The sequence below is a fragment of the Heteronotia binoei genome, chromosome 1, assembly GCF_032191835.1.
Source record: "Heteronotia binoei isolate CCM8104 ecotype False Entrance Well chromosome 1, APGP_CSIRO_Hbin_v1, whole genome shotgun sequence".
Taxonomy (NCBI): Eukaryota; Metazoa; Chordata; class Lepidosauria; order Squamata; family Gekkonidae; genus Heteronotia; species Heteronotia binoei.
The window spans coordinates 123,486,847-123,506,186 of record NC_083223.1 but is presented as its reverse complement, the minus strand read 5'-3'; the positions used below and the strand labels follow the sequence as shown (position 1 = coordinate 123,506,186).

General features: G+C 39.8%; 1 protein-coding gene across 7 annotated transcripts in view; it reads left to right on the top strand.

Annotated features, from left to right (window-relative positions):
* The window catches only part of REPS1 (RALBP1 associated Eps domain containing 1), a 51,552-nt gene that overhangs the window by 3,504 nt on the left and 28,708 nt on the right, over window positions 1-19,340 (top strand). For 4 of the 7 annotated variants that reach the window (XM_060240238.1, XM_060240203.1, XM_060240246.1 and 1 more), the window contains exons 2-7: window positions 3,202-3,325; window positions 3,979-4,178; window positions 6,836-6,992; window positions 17,560-17,687; window positions 18,150-18,312; window positions 18,593-18,656. In XM_060240238.1, the coding sequence (XP_060096221.1) occupies window positions 3,202-3,325; window positions 3,979-4,178; window positions 6,836-6,992; window positions 17,560-17,687; window positions 18,150-18,312; window positions 18,593-18,656 (836 nt within the window). The remainder of the gene's footprint in view (window positions 1-3,201; window positions 3,326-3,978; window positions 4,179-6,835; window positions 6,993-17,559; window positions 17,688-18,149; window positions 18,313-18,592; window positions 18,657-19,340) is intronic. The other 3 variants (XM_060240219.1, XM_060240228.1, XM_060240256.1) reach the window with 2 other exon arrangements.

Genomic DNA, 19,340 nt, shown 5'->3' with positions numbered 1-19,340 from the left:
TTTTAGACCTTTCCACATAAGGATTTGGTCTTTTTATACCTTGTGCTAATGCCTGTGATTCTGGGCTGTTTCACAAAGCATCTAACCACGTTTTAGTGTGTAAACATGAAAGTATCTATTTATCTATTAAAGTATAAAAGGCACTGAACTATTTACTATATAAAAGCCAGTGCTTGGACTGTCTTACGATTTTTCACATACCATAAAAATGGCAGATGGGAAGTAGCCTTTAGATAACTCAAGACATATGAGGGAAGTCATGGCAAATCATCTATGGGAAGTCCCAGGATGCAAAGCATCTGTTCTGTGGTCTAGATAGTCTGTCTAAATCAGTTAGATAGATCCAGGTGGGCAGCTGTGTTGGTCTGAAGCAGTAGAACAAAGCAAAGTCAATAGCACCTTTAAGACCAACAAAGTTTTATTCAGAATGTAGAGCACATGAAAGCTTACATTCTGAATAAAACTTCGTTGGTCTTAAAGTTGCTACTTGACTCTGCCTTGTCTCAGTGTCTTTGATTTGCCTGCTGTAGAAATCATCTGAGCAACTTTCAGCTAATGCTGATCAGTTTTGCCGGATATTGACACTGCTGCAGTAAGGTCACAAAGCTGCATTCTCAATATCTTGTCTGATAGCAGACAAAAGTTGTGCAGTACTTTCTCTTGAACATCTGTCCTGATGTCTAAAATGCATGCTAATAGTGTACAGTTTTGTTTCATGGTCAAACTGCTTTTTAACCAGCTTAAATCAAGTTGACTTATTTATACCCTATTTCCAGGGGGAAGTGAAATCAGTTATCAAGGCACAGGCAAACTACAGCCAGTGTTGTAACACGTAATGGTAGTGGAAAGTGCTGTCAAATTGCAGCCTGGACACGTTATGGTGATGGAAAGCGCTGTCAAGTTGCAGCTGACTCATCATGACCTCTCTTGGGATTTTCAAGGCAGGAGACATTCAGAGGTAGTTTGCCATTGCCTGCTTCTGCTTAGTGAGGCTAGACTTCCTTGGTGGCTTTCCATCCAAAAACTAACTAGGTGGCTTTCCATCCAAAAACTGCTTAGCTTCTGATATCTGATGAGATTGGGCTCGTCTGGACCACCCAGATCAAGACAGTAAAATAGCCAGTGTTGAAGTGCAAAGCAGTGAATGTCCTACTTTCTAATAAGTTTATGTGAATTTTACCTTACATTCATTCAGAACTGAAGAATTTATCTGATAGTATTTTTAGAGAGCTCCAACTCAGTAGAGATGGAATGTAAGCATATATGGCAAATCAAGTGTTTTTAAAAAAAACGTTGGGTCAGGTTTATTTGCTCCTCATCAAATTGGAACTTTGTTATTTGTACATCAGACCAGTTAAGTGGCACAGAAGGATCACCAGGTTCAGTTCCAGTTTTTGTCAAGCCACACAAAATAAAAGGTTTAGGAACCCACAGGACTGTTATTATACTATTAACATGTATACATCCTTACATAAAAATGGAGATTTCTAATATTTTCTTGAAGAAGCTATTATTATTTGTGCCACTATATGCTGTTCTTACTGCATTTTTAAAAACTGTAATCCAGTTTCAGAAAGGTAAATTGCAAAAATACTGTACAGTACAGATTACAAATTTCAAGTTTTAATTATTGGTAATTTAAGCAAAATGAGCAGGAATAGTTAATGAAAATTAATATTATTTATTTAATAAATTAAATTTCTAGACTGCCCATTGTGGAGACAGTTGTGAATGTTGCTTGAGAAGAAATGTTACATTTCAGAGGTGGATGTTTAGGCCATTTTTATGCCCCCCCCCCCCCGATCCAAAGTAATTGATAGAAATTTCCCAAATAGTATAATTTAAATAAGACAAAGAAAGCAAACACATCCTGGGTGACTTCTTGCTCACTTGGCTGCCTATTGTATGCTACAGGCTACAGACCAAGGGCCATGATCCATTGGACTTGCACCCAGACCATGCCCAGGCTTTTATATGCCTGTAAGGAGGAAAAGCAAAGGCCGCACAGGTATACTCCACTGCTGTTGGCAAACTAGCAAGCTCTTCACAAATACTTCCTGTGCCTGAATGTGTGTGAGATCCTGCTAACTGTATCTTTGCTATGGGCATCTATACTGATAATTCACTACAAAAACATGGAACAGCTTTGATAAATACTACAAAGTACATTAACAATGACAGTAACCATATGTCATCTGTATTTTATGGTGGGAAAATTTAACATGTATTCGCTTTTTGAGTGAAATTTTGAACAAACTTTAGTAGGGTTACTGAGAGTAGATAGATTTGTGTTGTAGACTATTTATCGGTTGCCAGTTGGCCATCTCTGAACATAAGCATCCCTTTTTTTCCTGCATGTTAAAGGTCACAATTATAATGAGGGAGGGAGGGGAACTAAGTACAAATGAACCAGAAATGAAAGAGCAAACAAATTGTAAGAAAAACATATAAATTCATAGTATTAAGAATAAAAAACCAGTGAAATTAAGGAAAACTTACAAAACAATATGGAATTTTTTCCCACCATACAGTGCAGTTGAGAGAAAACTAGTACAAATGTAGATTGATTAAATATAAAATAAGTACACACAATTCTCATACATAGTACTTGCTGTTGGGTGAGAGAAAATTGGTCAGGTACACTGCTGCACAGAAGTGCAAGTAGATATAGAATATGATAAACGGAGCCCTCAGGGCTTATACATTGTGTAGTATTACTTTGGATTGTCTTAATAAAAGGTAAATACCTTTTATAAATTTATGGTTTGACAATGAATTAAAAGTTCCATCTGATTATACTTCGTACAAATGGGCATTACTAATAGGTCTTAAATCCTAGATTGTCTTTGAAACACATCAGATGAAGAGAGCCATGTTTCTCGAAAGCTTATGCTACAGTAAAATTTGTTAGTCCTAAAGTTGCTACTGGAGTCTTCACTATTTTGAAACTACACTTTTATTATTGTTTACACATTTAGAACTGCTGGTTTTCCATCATGTACGCATAGGTATTAATGTTTATACTGAGCTGCAGAGAAACTATCCACAGTAATGGAAGAAAATTCAAACCCAGAAGTTTGCAATTGATTTTATTGCAAACATTATCAGTGGTGTTACAATGCTGTTAGTTTTATTGAAAGAGCTTGTCCAATCTCCATGCAAAAATGTAATCTGATTGTAGATATTTTTGGTTTTCATCAGATCATGGAACTCTGTGGTGCAACAAGACTTGGATACTTTGGAAGAAGTCAGTTCTACATTGCTCTGAAACTTGTTGCAGTAGCTCAGTCTGGGCTTCCACTGCGAATGGAAAGTTTAAATTCTGGTAAGCCTTGAAATGATATTGAAACATAATTTCTGGTTTATTAACATGTGGCTGTTTCATGGTTTTGTCCAATATATTCCATTTCTGTTTGTGATCACCATCTATATCACCTCATGCCATAAATCTTACAGCATTTCTTGAATAGTTCTCTTGTAAGGAGAACTTGTGAGAAAAAAAGCTTCTGATTTTAAAACAATAGAAGCTATTCTATGGCTGCTTTTTTTCTGCTTGATCCTTATTTACCTGCTGTATTCCCCAGTGGGGACTCAAAGCAACTTACATAATTCTCTGCTCCATAGTTTCCTCACATGTGCTAGATTAGACTAGGAGTATGTGACAAGCCCCAGGTCACCCAGCAAGCTTCTGTGGCAGAGTGTGGTTTCAAATCTGAGTCTCCTAGGTCCTAGTTTGATACTCTAATTACCACATGACACTGATATAGAAGATTCAAGATGCTATTGTCTATTTCTGGTTCTAAAAAGATGGTTATTGTTATTATATCACAACACTCTTAACAATTTTCACTACCATCATAATATAAACGTTTATGGAGATGTGAAATTAAGTGCCTTAAAACAACTCTGAATAAAATATTTTATGAGTTAAGCATTTTGTAATTTAAAATATAATAATTTTTATCATTATTTTAACAGTCAAGGACCTTCCCCTGCCCAGATTTGTCATGTCAAAGAATGAACAGGAACTGAGGCATTCGTCCTTGTATTCTTCAGATGCTGATAATTCCTCCTCCTATTCAGGTGCAATTCCTCCTCCTCCTCCAGGCAGAATACAGGTGAAAAAAGGCTCAGTGAGCCATGATGTAGTCCAACAACGTCCATCAACAGATCAACAGGTAAGACAAGCTTTAGATGTTTTTGTATTGTATTGTACTGTATGGAAAAATACAAAGAAATATACTGCAAGCTGGGCAGTGTCTTTGTTTTATAGTTTTCCAGAAATTTATGCCAAACAGAACAGAGATGCTGGCTATTACTTTAGTCTTTGAAATAATTTATTTCTAGTCTGTTATTCTAGGCTTAAAGTTATTTCCTTAATATTTTGGATGTAACAAATCTTTTTTAAGTTGGCCTAAATGATTATGCAGTTGCATGCATTGGAAATAGTAATCAGAGGTGTCAAACTCATTTGTTAAGAGAGGCCAGATCTGACATAACATAAGAACATAAGAGAAGCCATGTTGGATCAGGCCAGTGGCCCATCCAGTCCAACACTCTGTGTCTCACAGTGGCCAATATGTGTGTGTGTGTGTATATATATACACACACACATATACATACATACACACACATATGTATATATATGTGTGTGTGTATACACATACATACATACTGTGGCTAATAGCCACTGATGGACCTCTGCTCCATATTTTTATCCAATCGCCTCTTAAAGCTGGCTATGCTTGTAGCCGCCACCATCTCCTGTGGCAGTGAATTCCACATGTTAATCACCCTTTGGGTGAAGAAGTACTTCCTTTTATCCATTTTAACCCGACTGCTCAGCAATTTCATTTAATGCTCACGAGTTCTTGTATTGTGAGAAGGGGAGAAAAGTACTTCTCTACTTTCTCCATCGCATGCATAATCTTGTAAACCTCTATCATGTCACCCCGCAGTCGATGTTTCTCCAAGCTAAAGAGCCCCAAGCGTTTTAACCTTTCTTCATAGGGAAAGTGACATAAATGCCACTTTGTTGCACCAGGCCATTTGTACCATAAAATGTAAAACAAGGTACTGGAGATATGAACTTTATAAAGATGATTTCAGATGTCGAATGGCAATGGCAGGAGAATGATAATAGCAGGCTTGATTGGATTAAGTATAATATGCAGAGGGGTGGTAGGCATGGAGATACCAGTGTTGGTAATGAAACAGGAAACCTAAGTCTTAATTCCATCCAAGAGGAATGCAGGAGAATCCAGTCCAGGAGAATGCAAAGAATAAACCTGCCGTTAGAAACTACAACAAGCAGTTGCTGACCTAAGAGTAGCAGTGCTTTTACAAAAGAATTTCATAGGAAAGAGAGACTGCTGAATTGCAGTTGATGATGATGCTCAAGACAATGCATCCTCCTGGAATGAACCGAGAGCTAGTTTTCCTGTCTCATTACTGATGTGTGGTATCATTTGACATCTGAAATCACTTCACTCTACAAGATACAAGGACCAGTCCAAGTTTTTTATTTCATAATCAGGGTCTTTTTGAAAGAAAAGAAATCAGATAGGAATAGAGAAATCTAATTTTTTTTAAAAAACAACTTTTCAAAATAAGCCAAAATAATTTCCCCAGTGTACATTGTGTTTGTCATAAGAATACATCCTCCCTCCCTCCCTCAATTCGAAGAAGTGTGCTTGCACACAAAAGCTTATACCTAAAACAAAACATTGTTGTTCTTGAAGCTGCCCAACTTGCAATATATTTCTTTGATTTCCAACTTTGTTTTCTGTCTCTCTTTTTCCTCCCCCTCCCTTCCTCCCCAAAAGAGGAGGAGCAGCCCTGAAGAAGAAAGCAGAAGCTCTGTGTGTGTGCATGCAAGAGAAAGGCTTGTTTTTATCTCTCTCTCCAGGAAGCAGCCATGGAGCTCTCTTTGTGCTTGTGTGTGTGAGAGTGTGTGTGTGAGGGAGGGAAAAGGAGGCAAGAGGCCGAAAACAGGAAGCAAAGAGCCACTGAGGGAGTTGGAGAAAGAGCAAGCAAAGGTGCAGCTGCAGTAGCAATCCTGGAAAAGGATGCAGGAGAAGGAAGTTGCTTGGGGGACAGATTTGAGCACTGCGCAGGCCAGAGCCATCCCATGGGCTGCATATTTGACACCTATGATTTGAATGATTACAACTGATATTGCTGGGGGGGGGGGCGGGTGTGATGCGGATATTGAGCTTTTTGCTTGTAAGCATTTTCTTTTTTAAGCATGATATTAACTTACAATTAAGTAATTTGTAGTGCAATCCTATGTACTTACTCCAGTCTAAACTAATTGAAATAATGAATTTGATCTGGAATAAACATGCATAGGATTGCACTGTTAATTTACCATTAATATGGATTGCTTCCTATTAACATAGACCATATAAAGATATGGTTTATTTTGTAAGCTTGAAACTGTCTTAATTATTGCAATATTAAGCGTCATTAAGGTATATCTTCAAATGTTTTTGATACGGTAAAACAAGGGTACGTGGAACTTCTGTTTATTCAAAAGAATGTCCACCTTTTGGGAGATGGGTTCTGATAAACTTGTATGTTCCAAAGGTGAAAGTGTGAATAGAATAATTCCTCTGGCAAAAAATGTATATTCATGCTATACCTCTTGATTTAATCCAAACTGATGAATTCTGATCTGTGTTTGTTATTGCAGTTCTTTAATTGTTAGCAGAATTATACATGTTCAAACAAACTGCTTCAGTTAATCTAAACACACTACATCTTCATAGAACATTCATTTCAGTAAATCGTATATGGGTTTTTTTTAAAAAAAAATGTTCATTTGTTTTGTTAGGAGTCCACATCTCCAGTTGTTTCACCACAGCAATCTCCACCAGCATCTCCACATTCATGGAGGAAGCACAGCCGCCATCCTAGTGGGGGGAATAATGAACGACCTCCTGCTGGACCAGGACCTTTTTGGGCTCCGTTTAGTGAAGCACAGTCATCAGGTATAAATAAATGTCTTGTTTAGACTTCGAGTGTTACCTTAAAGTGTGACTTTTTTAACAGAGAAAATGTTATGAAGGCCACAGATTTCTGCTATGTTTGGTAAGGTAGGCCTCTCTAGGAATTTATGTACTTATACCACAGAAAGTACAACCATAATTCATGACAATTCCATCTTTATCCTAGTCAGTGCAAAGTCAGTTTCAAATATTCCCATTCTTTCCTTACTTTTCTCTTGCCCCAGAAAAATGCCCTCCCTTTTTTTGCATTGGCCTTTGTTCTTAGGATGTTTGGGAAAGCCCTTAATTTTACTGATGGTGTTTCACTTCCACAGCATTTTCCCCTATGACACCATATTGCTCTGGCTTTGCACTTTTTCAAAATTCTATGTGTTCAATACCTTAACCTGTTGTAAAACTGAATCATCTGTCTTTTTTGGTCATGTTTGCACTTGACAAAGTCCAGATTTTGTTTTCATTTGGGGAGACTTTGTAATAACATAGGGTGATGAGAGCCATTAACTTGAAATTAATGTTCTTGAGGGCTCATTGAAAGAAAGTAAAATCTTGAGCTTCATCTAGGTTATTGCATGCTAACAATTTTAAGTTTGTGCTAAATTGCATAATGCTCAGTAACTTCTGTTCAGGGCTCACTTTCTAGCAGGAGCTCCTTGCATATTAGGTCACATTCCCCTGATGTAGCCAATCCTCCAAGAGCTTACAAAGCTGTTCTTACAGGGCCTATTGTAAGCTCATGGAGCATTGGCTATATCAGGGGGTGTGGCCTAATATGCAAAGGAGCTTCTGCTGGAAAGTGAGCCCTGGTTCTGTTTAATGTGAACAAAGTTCAGTTCGTAGAGTCAGAGGCTAGAGAATAAGAACATAAGAGAAGCCGTGTTGGATCAGGTCAATGGCCCATCCAGTCCCACACTCTGTGTCACACAGTGGCATAAAATTATATATATATATATATATATATATATATATATATATATATATATATATATACACACACACACACACACACACTGTGGCTAATAGCCACTGATGGACCTCTGCTCCATATTTTTATCTAACCCCCTCTTGAAGCTGTCTATGCTTGTAGACCACCTCCTGTGGCAGTGAATTCCACATGTTAATCACCCCTTGGGTGAAGAAGTACTTCCTTTTATCTGTTTTAACCTGACTGCTCAGCAATTTCATTGAATGCCCACCAGTTCTTGTATTGTGAGAAAGGGAGAAAAGTACTTCTTTCTCTACTTTCTCCATCCCATGCATTATCTTGTGAATCTCTTATGTCACCCCGCAGTCGACGTTTCTTCAAGCTAAAGAGCCCCAAGCGTTTTAACCTTTCTTCATAGGGAAAGTGTTTCAACCCTTTAATCATTCTAGTTGCCCTTTTCTGGACTTTTTCCAATGCTATAATATCCTTTTTGAGGTGCGTTGACCAGAATGGGAGGAAAAACTTGATAAAACATGGTTGTAACCATCACAAAAGTTCAGAGAAACAAAATACTTGAGAACTTTACATAGTGATTTAAAGAAAGTAAAACTCCAGTCTGTTTTTCAAATAATATTTCAGAAGATACTTATTAAAAAGTCCTTGAATTCTGCTGTGGCAGCACCTCTCAAACTAGGGTCCATTGGTGGTGATACTCAATGTATAAGTTTTTTCTAAGAGTGAAGGTTAAGCCTCTCATAACTGCCTGATGTGAAAATGGAATAATCTCAGTTTTCTAATAATGAGGATTCTCTGTCTTAAGGAAAGGTCTGGGTGTGGAGTTGGCTTTTTCGTATTTTGGAAAGCAGAAACTTGCAGATTGGCTACTACCTAAAGTCAGCTAACTTGTAGGACACATCAGAACACTCCAGAAAAACTGCTGATTAGTTGCTGGGATCTTATAGCTCATTCTTAGGAACTCTAACTGACTTAGTGGCTCCAAGAAAGTATAGTCCTAATGCAGTTGTCATAACTATTGCAGGTGTAAAGTGGAACTGGTTTTCCTTCTGTTTTCCAGTGCAAAGGTTTAGTCCCCACTCTGCATCCATAGATAGTAGTGGTTACTGAATGTTTAGTTTTGTGTGATGCTGGTCTTTTTCTACCTTTGTCAGCAGCTCTAAAAAAATTTCAAGGCCCCTTCCTACCACTGTTCATCTGGTATCTGTAAATTATTAAGGAGCTTCTTGCTGTCTCTGGTACAAAGTTCCTTCCATTCAAGTGGTGATACTGATTACAATTGAACTGGTGACTTCTGAGTTATGGTTCTATGGAACCAGTTTGAGATGAGACCCAACTGTCAGGCCACATACAAAAAAAATTACTTTAAAAGCAAGTTTGCGTAGTTAATGTCACTGTATTATTCTGAATGCTCTAGAAGAACAAGACTTTGGTGTGTACATGGATGTTTAAAAGGATGCTGTCTGGCGTATAGGAGCAGGCTCTGGAGATCTGTAAAAAACGAACAACAAAACAGTAGTTTGGTTGTTGTAGATTTTCTGGGCTGTGTGGCCATGGTCTTGGCATTGTGAGACCTGTCATTTCGCCAGCAACTGTGACTGGCATCCTCAGAGGTGTAACCCAGAAAATGGGAGTTCTCTCTGGGTCAAATTGAGAAGAAGTTGGTAGGCAGGTCTCACAGTGCCAAGACCATGGCCACACAGCCCGGAAAATTACAACAGCCAATGGACTCCGGCCATGAAAGCCTTTGACAAAACAGTGGTTCCTGGGTTGCTAAAGTCTGAGGATCACTGTTTAAAGAAATACTGTGGTAATATTTATTTTCTCCAGTTTTACCCCCTGCCCCTTCTTCTAAGTGCTCAGAGAGTGACATACACGGTTACTCCTTTCATTCAATTTATTCTCACAAATAGTGTTTTGAGTAGGTTTCTGACATTCTAACCACTGATGGTGATGGAGATTGCCATCAGGTTGCAGCCCAGTGTATGGCAATCCCATAGAATTTTCAAGGCAAGAGATGAACAGAGGTGGTTTGTCATTGCCTGCCTCTGTGTAGCAATCCTGGACTTCCTTAGTAGTCTCCCATCCAAATGCTAACAAAGGCTTAGCTTTGGAAAATTGATGGAATCAGACTGGCCTTGGCCATCCAGGTCAGGGCACTCTAGCTGCTGTGCAGGACATTATCTGGTAACACATGGTTTCTAGTCGAGGCTCTCTTGCTGATTGGCATCAAACCTAATGACATTTATTTAGAGTCCTCTTAAGGCCTAGCAGGAAATAGGAGCTCCTAATTAAGGAAATGTTATGCAGGACAATGTGTACTCTGCATTTAAAAAAAAATTCTGTACTAAATCAAAATCTGTTTGAAGAAAAGCTGAGTTATGCAGTCTTTAGAAATTATACACCTGTTTGTGTGGTTTGTCTTATTGTCCATAATTTTGCAATTTTTGCTCTTGCCTTATTTATTTTTACTTGATCATTTGGGAACAGGGTGATCCCCTGCTGCAAACCATTAAAGTTCAGATTTAGTCACTACTTAAGCTTCTGAGATTTTCGCAACCATTGTTCAAGTTATCAAAACCTTTCTTTGCAGTTGTAAGGCACAGAAGCCTACATCATTTGAAAAGAAGAACTTACTAGTTTGAAAGCTGTGAATTTTGTATCTAATATTACATTCTAAGGGTTTCTGTGTGGTCTTGTGGATTCATGTGGGCTCACAACACTGGAATTAGGTTTCTGGAATAACCTAGTACTGGAAATCTGTTCTCCCATCTGGTTCCTGCTTGAGACACTAACTTTGCTGCTTAATTTCTGTCCTCTTCCTTCTCCATTATTCTTTCAACCATCGTTGTGTTTCTGTCTCTTCATGGTTTCAGTACTTCCTGTTCCCCGCCGGGCCACCAGAGTGAATGTTCAAGAGGCCATGTAGAGCTCACATTCAATCTTGACAAGTGCTTGAAGTACAGATGTATTAGCCTTTGATTTTGCATGCTGTAAGATATAAAACCACTTGCCTAAATCTCTGCTTAACTCAAAGAAAATCTTCTCATAGCTTCTAGTTTCAGGGGTTAGCAACTAGGCTTCACTGGGAGGCACAAAGAGGTATCAAAGAAAATCCATAACTGGCTTGCTCTCGTATTTAATTTTATATTGTTGTTCTATCTTTAAGTTGGGTCAAACAATTTGATACAATCAATTACAAATACCCCTGACCTCAATAAGCCAGGCTAGCCAGATATTGGAAGCTGAGCAGGATCAGCCCCAGTTTGTACTTCAGTGAGAAACTACTAAGGAAATCCAGTTGCTATGTAGGGACAGACAATGGCAAATCACCTCTGAATGTCTTTTGCCTTCAAAGCTCTATGGGGTCACCATACGTTTCCTGTAACTTGACAGCAAAAAAACCCCCCAAAACCCAAATGCTTTACATAAAAGCTCTATGGAACAGCTACACAGAACTGAGCCAAATACTTTACAACACTCTAAGAAGGGAGATGTTCTCTGTTTGTAGAGCTTGTGGAATTGGGAGCAATCTAGTTTCCAAGGATATTGCTTGTACCAGTAGCTGGAAAACAAATCATAGAGGTAAAGGTAGTTCCCTGTGCGAGCTCCTGTCATTTCCGACTCTGGGGTGATGTTGCTTTCCCAACATTTTCACAGCAGACTTTTTACAGGATGCTTCCCCAGTCATCTACACTTTCCCCCAGCAGGCTGGGTACTAATTTTACCCACCTCGAAAGGATGGAAGACTGAGTCAACCTCAAACCAGCTACCTGAACCCCACTTCTACTGTGATCAAACTCAGGTCGTGAGCAGATCTTAGGACTGAAGTACTTCAGCTTTACCACTCTGCACCACGGGGCTGCTTAAAAGAAATCATAGTTCATCATTATTCACTATTTGTTCCATAGTACTCTAATTCTCTCACCACTGCCTAGAAAATGATTGCCATAGGTGTGTGTGCACACATATGCGTGTGATGTGAGTACCGTATATTGTTGGGATTTTTGTACCTACTTCTCTGTCTTCTCTCTGTAAGCCCTTAAGGTCTGCTGAGTTTCAAACAAGAGTCGTGGTTCAGGGGGCAAAATGAATGGGAAGAAAGGATAAGGAAGCAATAGGAAGGAAGAGAGATGTCAGAAGGCTGGTAACAAGGCTCCATTGGCCTATTGTACCTTCCTGCCTCTCAAGTACAGTTGAAACAGAGGTTGTTTTGTGTTATGAAACCTAGAGATCCATAAAAGTACAGGAAGAGCACAATATGGAAATCTCTCAAGGATTTTTTTAAAAGTTTGCAGAGGCTTGAGCAGGCTTCCCCTTTCCTCACCCCTTTTATAGACACTCAGCTTTTCTCAGCATTCTGTGATCCAGGAGCAAACTCAGTCCTCATCAGTCTGTTCTGTTTTGAAATAGGCATTTTTTTTTCTTTTGGTTGCCAAGTCACATTTTTTTTGTCCCTGAGTTTGTAGAACTCCCTTGTCTGAGAGTGGCATGGCTGCACAACTGATATAAGCTGCTCAGTTTACTAGATATAGTGATTATAAGTAGTGGGAAGTATGAGCAAATGAAAAAGATGTATGAGCAATTTCAAATTGTGGTTCTTTATTTCTAACTATTGTAATTTAAAGCTAGTAAATTGATAGTAAATATACATGAACTGCATTCCCAATGTCAATCTCAGAATTTAAAAAAAAAAAGTTTAGGTGCCTCTTGTTTTTCTGAATGAAATGATAATAGGTTATTATTTTAGTCTGTTTAAAGCCTTAGTGGAATACTTCCACATATTAGGCAATGCTGGATCTTTTGCTTTTTAATTTTTTTTAATTGTAGTGGATTGTCTTAAATCAGTGGAAGACGATTTTTCCATGGACCGGGGGGTGGGGGCTGAGAGTTTTGCAGCCCCAGGCTGCCCCCCACTCATGCCCATCCCTGCCCCCATGGAGGTCTTTAAATGGGGGGGGAGACTGGGGCAGTTTCCGCCACCCCCCATTAGGTGGCCAGGCACCAGAAGGCCTATCTGCCTCTCCTTCCCATTTAAAGACCCCCGCCGATCACATGATTGGTGTGTTGGTCTTCCGCGTTTATTGAGTAAGAGCTCTGAAGACGCCAATAGATCCAGTCCTGTACACAGCTGTGTTTAAACTAGCTATATACAATTTATTTACAATTATGATACAGACTGTCAAAGTGCTCCGCTTACAATTCACCATCCAACCTCCACAAGTAGTGAAGTACTTCTGTACATTTATACAAGTTCTCCAGGTGATGGACCAATCAGGTTTGTGTTGAGTCATGCTGACCTCAGCCTGGCTGATGCAATCTGGCAGTCTGCCAAATGCCCCTGCCAGCCAGATCATCTACTGTCATTTAGATCTTGTGCTGTCAGCAGTGGTCTGATGCCTGCACATATACTAACATGGTGGGGGTCTATAAATGAGTAGGCTAAGGTCACAGCAGCACTGCGCCTTCCACCAGCCTGGAGCGAGACCGCACTGCCTCTTTTGTCCATCTGGGTCCCAGGCAAAAGGGACTGCAGGGCTGCTTTGCCTTGCTCCGCTGCCCGGTTGCTAGCAGGCTACAGACTGGTACCAGTCCACGGCCCGGTGGTTGGGGACCCCTGTCTTAAATGATACAAGTGGCCTCAAAGGTCTGTTTAGATATAAGGAAGTATTGAATTAGAAAAAAAATAAAGAACTAACTTTAAAGATCTCTTTGGATATAAGGAAGATATTTAATTAGGAAAAATAAAGAGCTAGCTTATCTACATTGGCAGGTATAATTTCAGATTGAAATGCCTAACACTGGTCCCCCTTCACAGGTAGTGCAGGGAGTTTTATAATAAGCTGATTTCTGCTAAGGTATTTATTTTCTAGATCTAAGGAGAAGAGAGCTTTTTACCTTTTTTCTTACCTAGTTCAAATAGTCTCTTAACCAAAATCCTTACTGGAGGAGGATTAATGTTCTTCCATCATCAGGAGTCAAAGTGCAGGTGCCGGTGTACAGAAACCAACTAAGGATCAATGTGAGAGTTCTAAACTATTCTACCTGTAACTTAAACAGTAAAAACCTGAATCACTGGGCTTTCTGACAGATGTGCCGCTAGTTCAAAGTATTAGATAGTGCCACTATAATCTGTGAATGTAGTGTGTTCTTTTTTGTCTCTCCATTGTTTTGTTATAATTTGCTCAACCTATTAGAAAGAAGACAATAGGCAGAGAGACAAACTAGACTGGAGGCCTTATCAGTTCCATGGGCCCTTCTATCCAAAATCACATCAAGATCACTAGTTGGACGTTCGTAGAATAAACATAATGAGATTATAGAAGCTTGCTGTAACTCGTGGAACTTTACATTTTTCCACTTGAAACGTTCTTCATTCTATTTCAAGTGTTTGGAGCGGGAGTACTATTTAGGGTCATACAAGCCTAAAGATGCTGTGAGTTCTTGTTGTTGTTCTTGACCCTGGCCAAATCATTTAAGAAAAGTCTTTATGTAGCATTTGCTTGTCCTTAGATGGGTTATTTCTTTGTAGTTTCTGCACATCACACAGGTGAGTTTTGTGCATGCACAGAACACAATCTCAATTTTTTAGAGCTACAAGTTAAGTACTGCGGGAGGGGGGGGAGGCACTCTGTGATGGACTGTGCATGCTTGAGGATGAGTTGTGACTTTTTTACTTGTGGAACTACTTTTAACTTGTTATGTGAGTTTTTACCTGATTGAGGTACCTTGACCCTTCTCCATTTCATGGTAAAAACTACCTCCATTAAAAAGTGCAATGATTTGGGGAGAAGCTTCCATCTGTGGATGGTCATGAGCTTGCTGTGCCCTGGAGAGGCTTGTAATACTTAGACTTCTAGACATTGTCTCCAGTTCACCAAAGAGGAGAAGCACAACAGGCAATCTTTCCTCCATTTTCTGTTTTGGGACCAAGACTTGTTGCCTGCCAAGTCAGTACTCAATCCCAGCTGGATGTTAGACACATCTTCCCTATTGAAAGATCCCCTAGTATCAGCTGACATCTCAATGCCAATTCCATGTGCCCCTGCAACAGCTCCTTCTCCAGCACAAGATACTTCCACGCCAAGGTCATGTAAGAACAAGGACAAATCTCTGCAACTGGAAAAGAAAAAGAAGCCAAAGTGCTCCTACTTCTTCGGCTTCTGCTGTTCCCTCTTATGTTACCTACGTTGAACCTCACAGATCTGCCTCTGGACATCCTACTGGAGACTGAACATATTACGGAATCTATGTATGGCAAGATTTCTCTCCCACCAGAGAGAACTCACCATCTTCCAACCCACCTACTTCTAGGAAGATGGGAAAACTTTATAAACTTCAGGCCAATGAATGTGCCTTCCTTTCCCACATACACCTGCTTACTCAGTGGTTGTGAAAGCTGCACTAGAAAAGACTCGCTCCACTCCCACAGTTGAGGGCAGGTAGCTGAACAATTTTGGCTGTTAAGTATGTATCTGGTGACATGGCTTTCAAGATAGACAATGATCTAACAGACATCTCATGATACCAGTTTTTCACCTTCCATAGAATACCTCCTTGAATCACTTTGCATTGTGGCCCTCACTTTTCATGTTGAGGCCCTAAGAATGAGTAAGCCACAAATACGCATAACTAAGTATGTTGCAGAGACAAGTGCAAAACAAATGGCAACTAAGCATCTCCTTTTGTCCATCCTGAATCTATCTGTCAATTAATTTCACTGGATAAGCTTGAGTTAACTTGCTTAGTTATTTGGCAAGTGATTAAAATGTGGAATTCACATGTTAGCTCTCCACAATAATTGGTTGACCACTGTGTGAGACAGCTGGACTAGATGGAATAATGGTCTGATCTATCAGGGGTCTTTTTTTATTCTTATGGTACTCTAAACTTTATCCAAGACCTCAGCACTGCTGCCAGATCCATTCTGTCATTGGATCTTAAATTTGTACCATTTTGCATTCTGAGCCACTGCCTACCAGCTATGTGTGGCTCTGCTCACTGTACCGGATTCCTCGTCTGATGAAGTGTGCTTAGAGCACACAAAAGCTTACGTTCTGAATAAAACTAAGTTGGTCGTAAAGGTGAAACTTGACTCCTGTTTTGTTTTACTCACATGAGAAATTAATGCAGTGGTCTTATAGGTGTTGCAATTTTTGTCTCTTCAGAATTAGGCTTGCCAATCCCCAGGTCCCAGTGGAGGATCTCCCAGTTTTGTGAGCCCCTTCCTGCCCCAGTCAGCTAGCCGGTGGGGGGAGGCCCTGCCCAACAGCCACCATGTGCCTTTCCACTTTGGAAGGCTTAAATGATGCTTGGAAAGGTTTGCTTTTTAGATGGTGTGTGTGCCTTTAAGTATGTAGGAGTCAGGCTGAACGGGGGGCAGGATGAGGGGGCAGAACAATAAGAGTGAGCAGTATGAAAGGAAGGAAAAGCAGCCCAGACCCTCCGTTTGTTTTACAATCTTTTCAGAAGTCGTTTGCATTGTAAACTAGAACCTTTGGTTTTCCTGTGTTAGTCTGAAGAACTTGGAACTTCAGCAATTTGTGAGTTAATTGCCCCAGTGACACCACACAAGTGTGGGTTTGCAGACTGTTTATTTTGGCTATGCTGATGATGCAGGGACCACTCCATTCACCTGCTGTCAGGATAACGTTGTATGTTGACCACACTTCTTTCTATGTTTTTCTTGTCTTATGGAGTTCAGTGTAAGGGCAGCCTGTATTATCTCAATGCATCAATTGCTGAATCTCACACACCATTGAACACCATTGGGAAGGATGATGGCTCAGTGATAGAACATCTGCTTGATAAGCAAAAGGTCCCAGGTTCAGTCCCCGGCATCTCCAACTAAAAAGGGTCCAGGCAAATAGACATGAAAAACCTCAGCTTGAGATCCTGGAGAACTGTTGCCAGTCTGAGTAGACAATACTGACTTTGATGGACTGAGGGTCTGATTCAGTATAATCAGGCAGTATAAGAACTAGCATTAAAATTTCAATAGGAGCATACTCAAGTTAAATCTGTGGCAGTATCCCAGGCGTTTGTCAAAATCTGCTCTCTGAGTTCTGTTGAGTGGCTTTATGAGTGCAACCCACTGTGTTTGTGAAGTGCTAGGCACTCAACACAAGGCTGTGTGTAGATGCTTCCTTTGGCAAGGCTGTTCTTCAGTTCATTTTTCCATGAACGGTACTTGTACCATCTCCAGCTAGGCCAGCTTGCTATTGTACACCCATCACTGTGATGCATAGAGACCACAAAGAAGTAAATACAGGTTGAGTGGCCATCTGTGCATTTACACAATCTGCCTTCCCCACTGCAGGTACGTTGATTAACAGCAGTATCCTCAAATGTTTGAAGGAATTGAGTGGCAAAGGTGCAACTCTTCCTCAAGCATATGCAGTCCCGTCTATCTACATTGGGGGTGGGGTGTGTGTTTCATGCCTAGCCATAGAACTTTCCAAGATTGTGTTCTGGCCAGGCATAGAAGCCATTTGTGTGAATGCACAGATGATTACTTGAAGAAACAGTTACAGGTAAACATCCTGTCTTTTCAAGTCATACCTTGAAGAGACTGTGCGGCAATCTTGAAACTAGACTGTTTTCTGATTTCAGGCTCCTGTAATGCTGGTGATCCAATGTGGTCTGGCCATTCTCCTCCACCCCATCAAGAAAACTGGGTCAGTTTTGCAGATAACACACCAACCAGTACTATTTTACCCATGCATCCTGCTTCTGTCCAGGTGTGACATTTTTTGGTATTGTTTTGATTTGCTTCATTGCAGTTGCCAGTCATTTTTGTTATCACAAAACACTCATGCTATGAATGTGAAGTTCAGGCTCTGATCCATTTTTAATTTAAATATATGATTTCTTTTACTGAGCCAAAGTCACTAAAGATTCCAGACTAAGACACTTGCATTAAAGCATGCTGGCATGTCCCAAATAAACTTTCAGCTTTTTGTTTTGCTTAGATTTTTTAAAACTATTATGTGCATTACCTTGAGTTGCATACATGAATGTTGCCATTTCTGTCGCTTAAATGTTCAGATGATAGTTTTGATTTCTTTATAGTCTTACCTAACTACATTATTTTTAAAAACTATTTCAATAAACAGCTGTCTTTTCCTTTTTGTAGGCAAATAATATAGAAAGTGTAGGGCATCTGTTAAATTTAGATAATGCTGAACAATATTTCATTACAGGACCAGACAACTGTACGAACTGTAGCATCAGCTACAACAGCTAATGAAATTCGTAGGCAATCGAGTAGTTATGATGATCCCTGGAAAATAACAGATGAACAAAGGCAGTATTATGTGAATCAGTTTAAAACCATTCAGCCTGATCTAAATGGATATATTCCAGGTGAGTTATTTCAGCACACAAGTTAACAAAATTGCAACAGGTACTAATTTCAATTTTCTGCTTGTGAAGACAATATTATGGTGGTCTTTATATAGCTCTTTGTAACAAGTGCTGCAGATTTGCCTTTGGACTTCACAGTAACATTTGAACTAAGTTTTGCTTCCATTTGCTGTCACTTCTGTAGAAATGCAATATTGTTTAAGCATTTCTGCAGTGTATTTTAAAATGCATATAAATATATTTCATGAAGCCCTTTTTAATACCACTTTTAATATTTCAGGATCTGCAGCTAAAGAATTTTTTACTAAATCAAAACTCCCTATTCTTGAGTTGTCACACATTTGGTAAGTGTGAAATATGTCTAACTCCTTGTTAAGTATCACAGTTCTTTAATAGAAGTTCAGCAGATACATACAGATTACAAAACATTGTATTACAGAAGTTTGCAACTTGAAGGCTTAGTCTTGGATCCAGCCAGCTTTTCAGTAATCAGAAAAGGAAGATGGGGTCCCCCTTAAGCTCCCAAAAAGGCTGCACTGTAGATAATAGAACCTGGATGTACAAAGTCATGTGGAATGGGGGCTATGATGAGGGGAATTAGGCAATATTGTGTTAATAAGCTGGCTGGATCTAATCCTTAATTCTGTTTCCATTTAGGGCAAGCAATAAACTTCCATTGGACATCATTTGCATATTAGGCCACACCATCTGACATCATGAGAAGTGATGTCACCCATTCAGTAGGTTACTTTCTGCATATTGACACAGAACAGTACAGTGCCATCAGCCGCATTTCATGGATGTGTGTTCTCACATAGCCCAGTTAGAGACCTTGTTTTGCACACACCCCAAACATGGCTGGAAAGAGAGCCACGTGTGGCAGAGTGGACAGTGGTACACCCAGCTTCTTCTGGGAGGGGGCACTTGTGGGCAGCTCCACATCTCTTACTCTCTTTGCAAGCCTGTTGGAGGCAGCAGAAAGGGCGGACTGTGCAGTCTGGAAGTGTGTGGCTGCCTAGTGCCTTCCC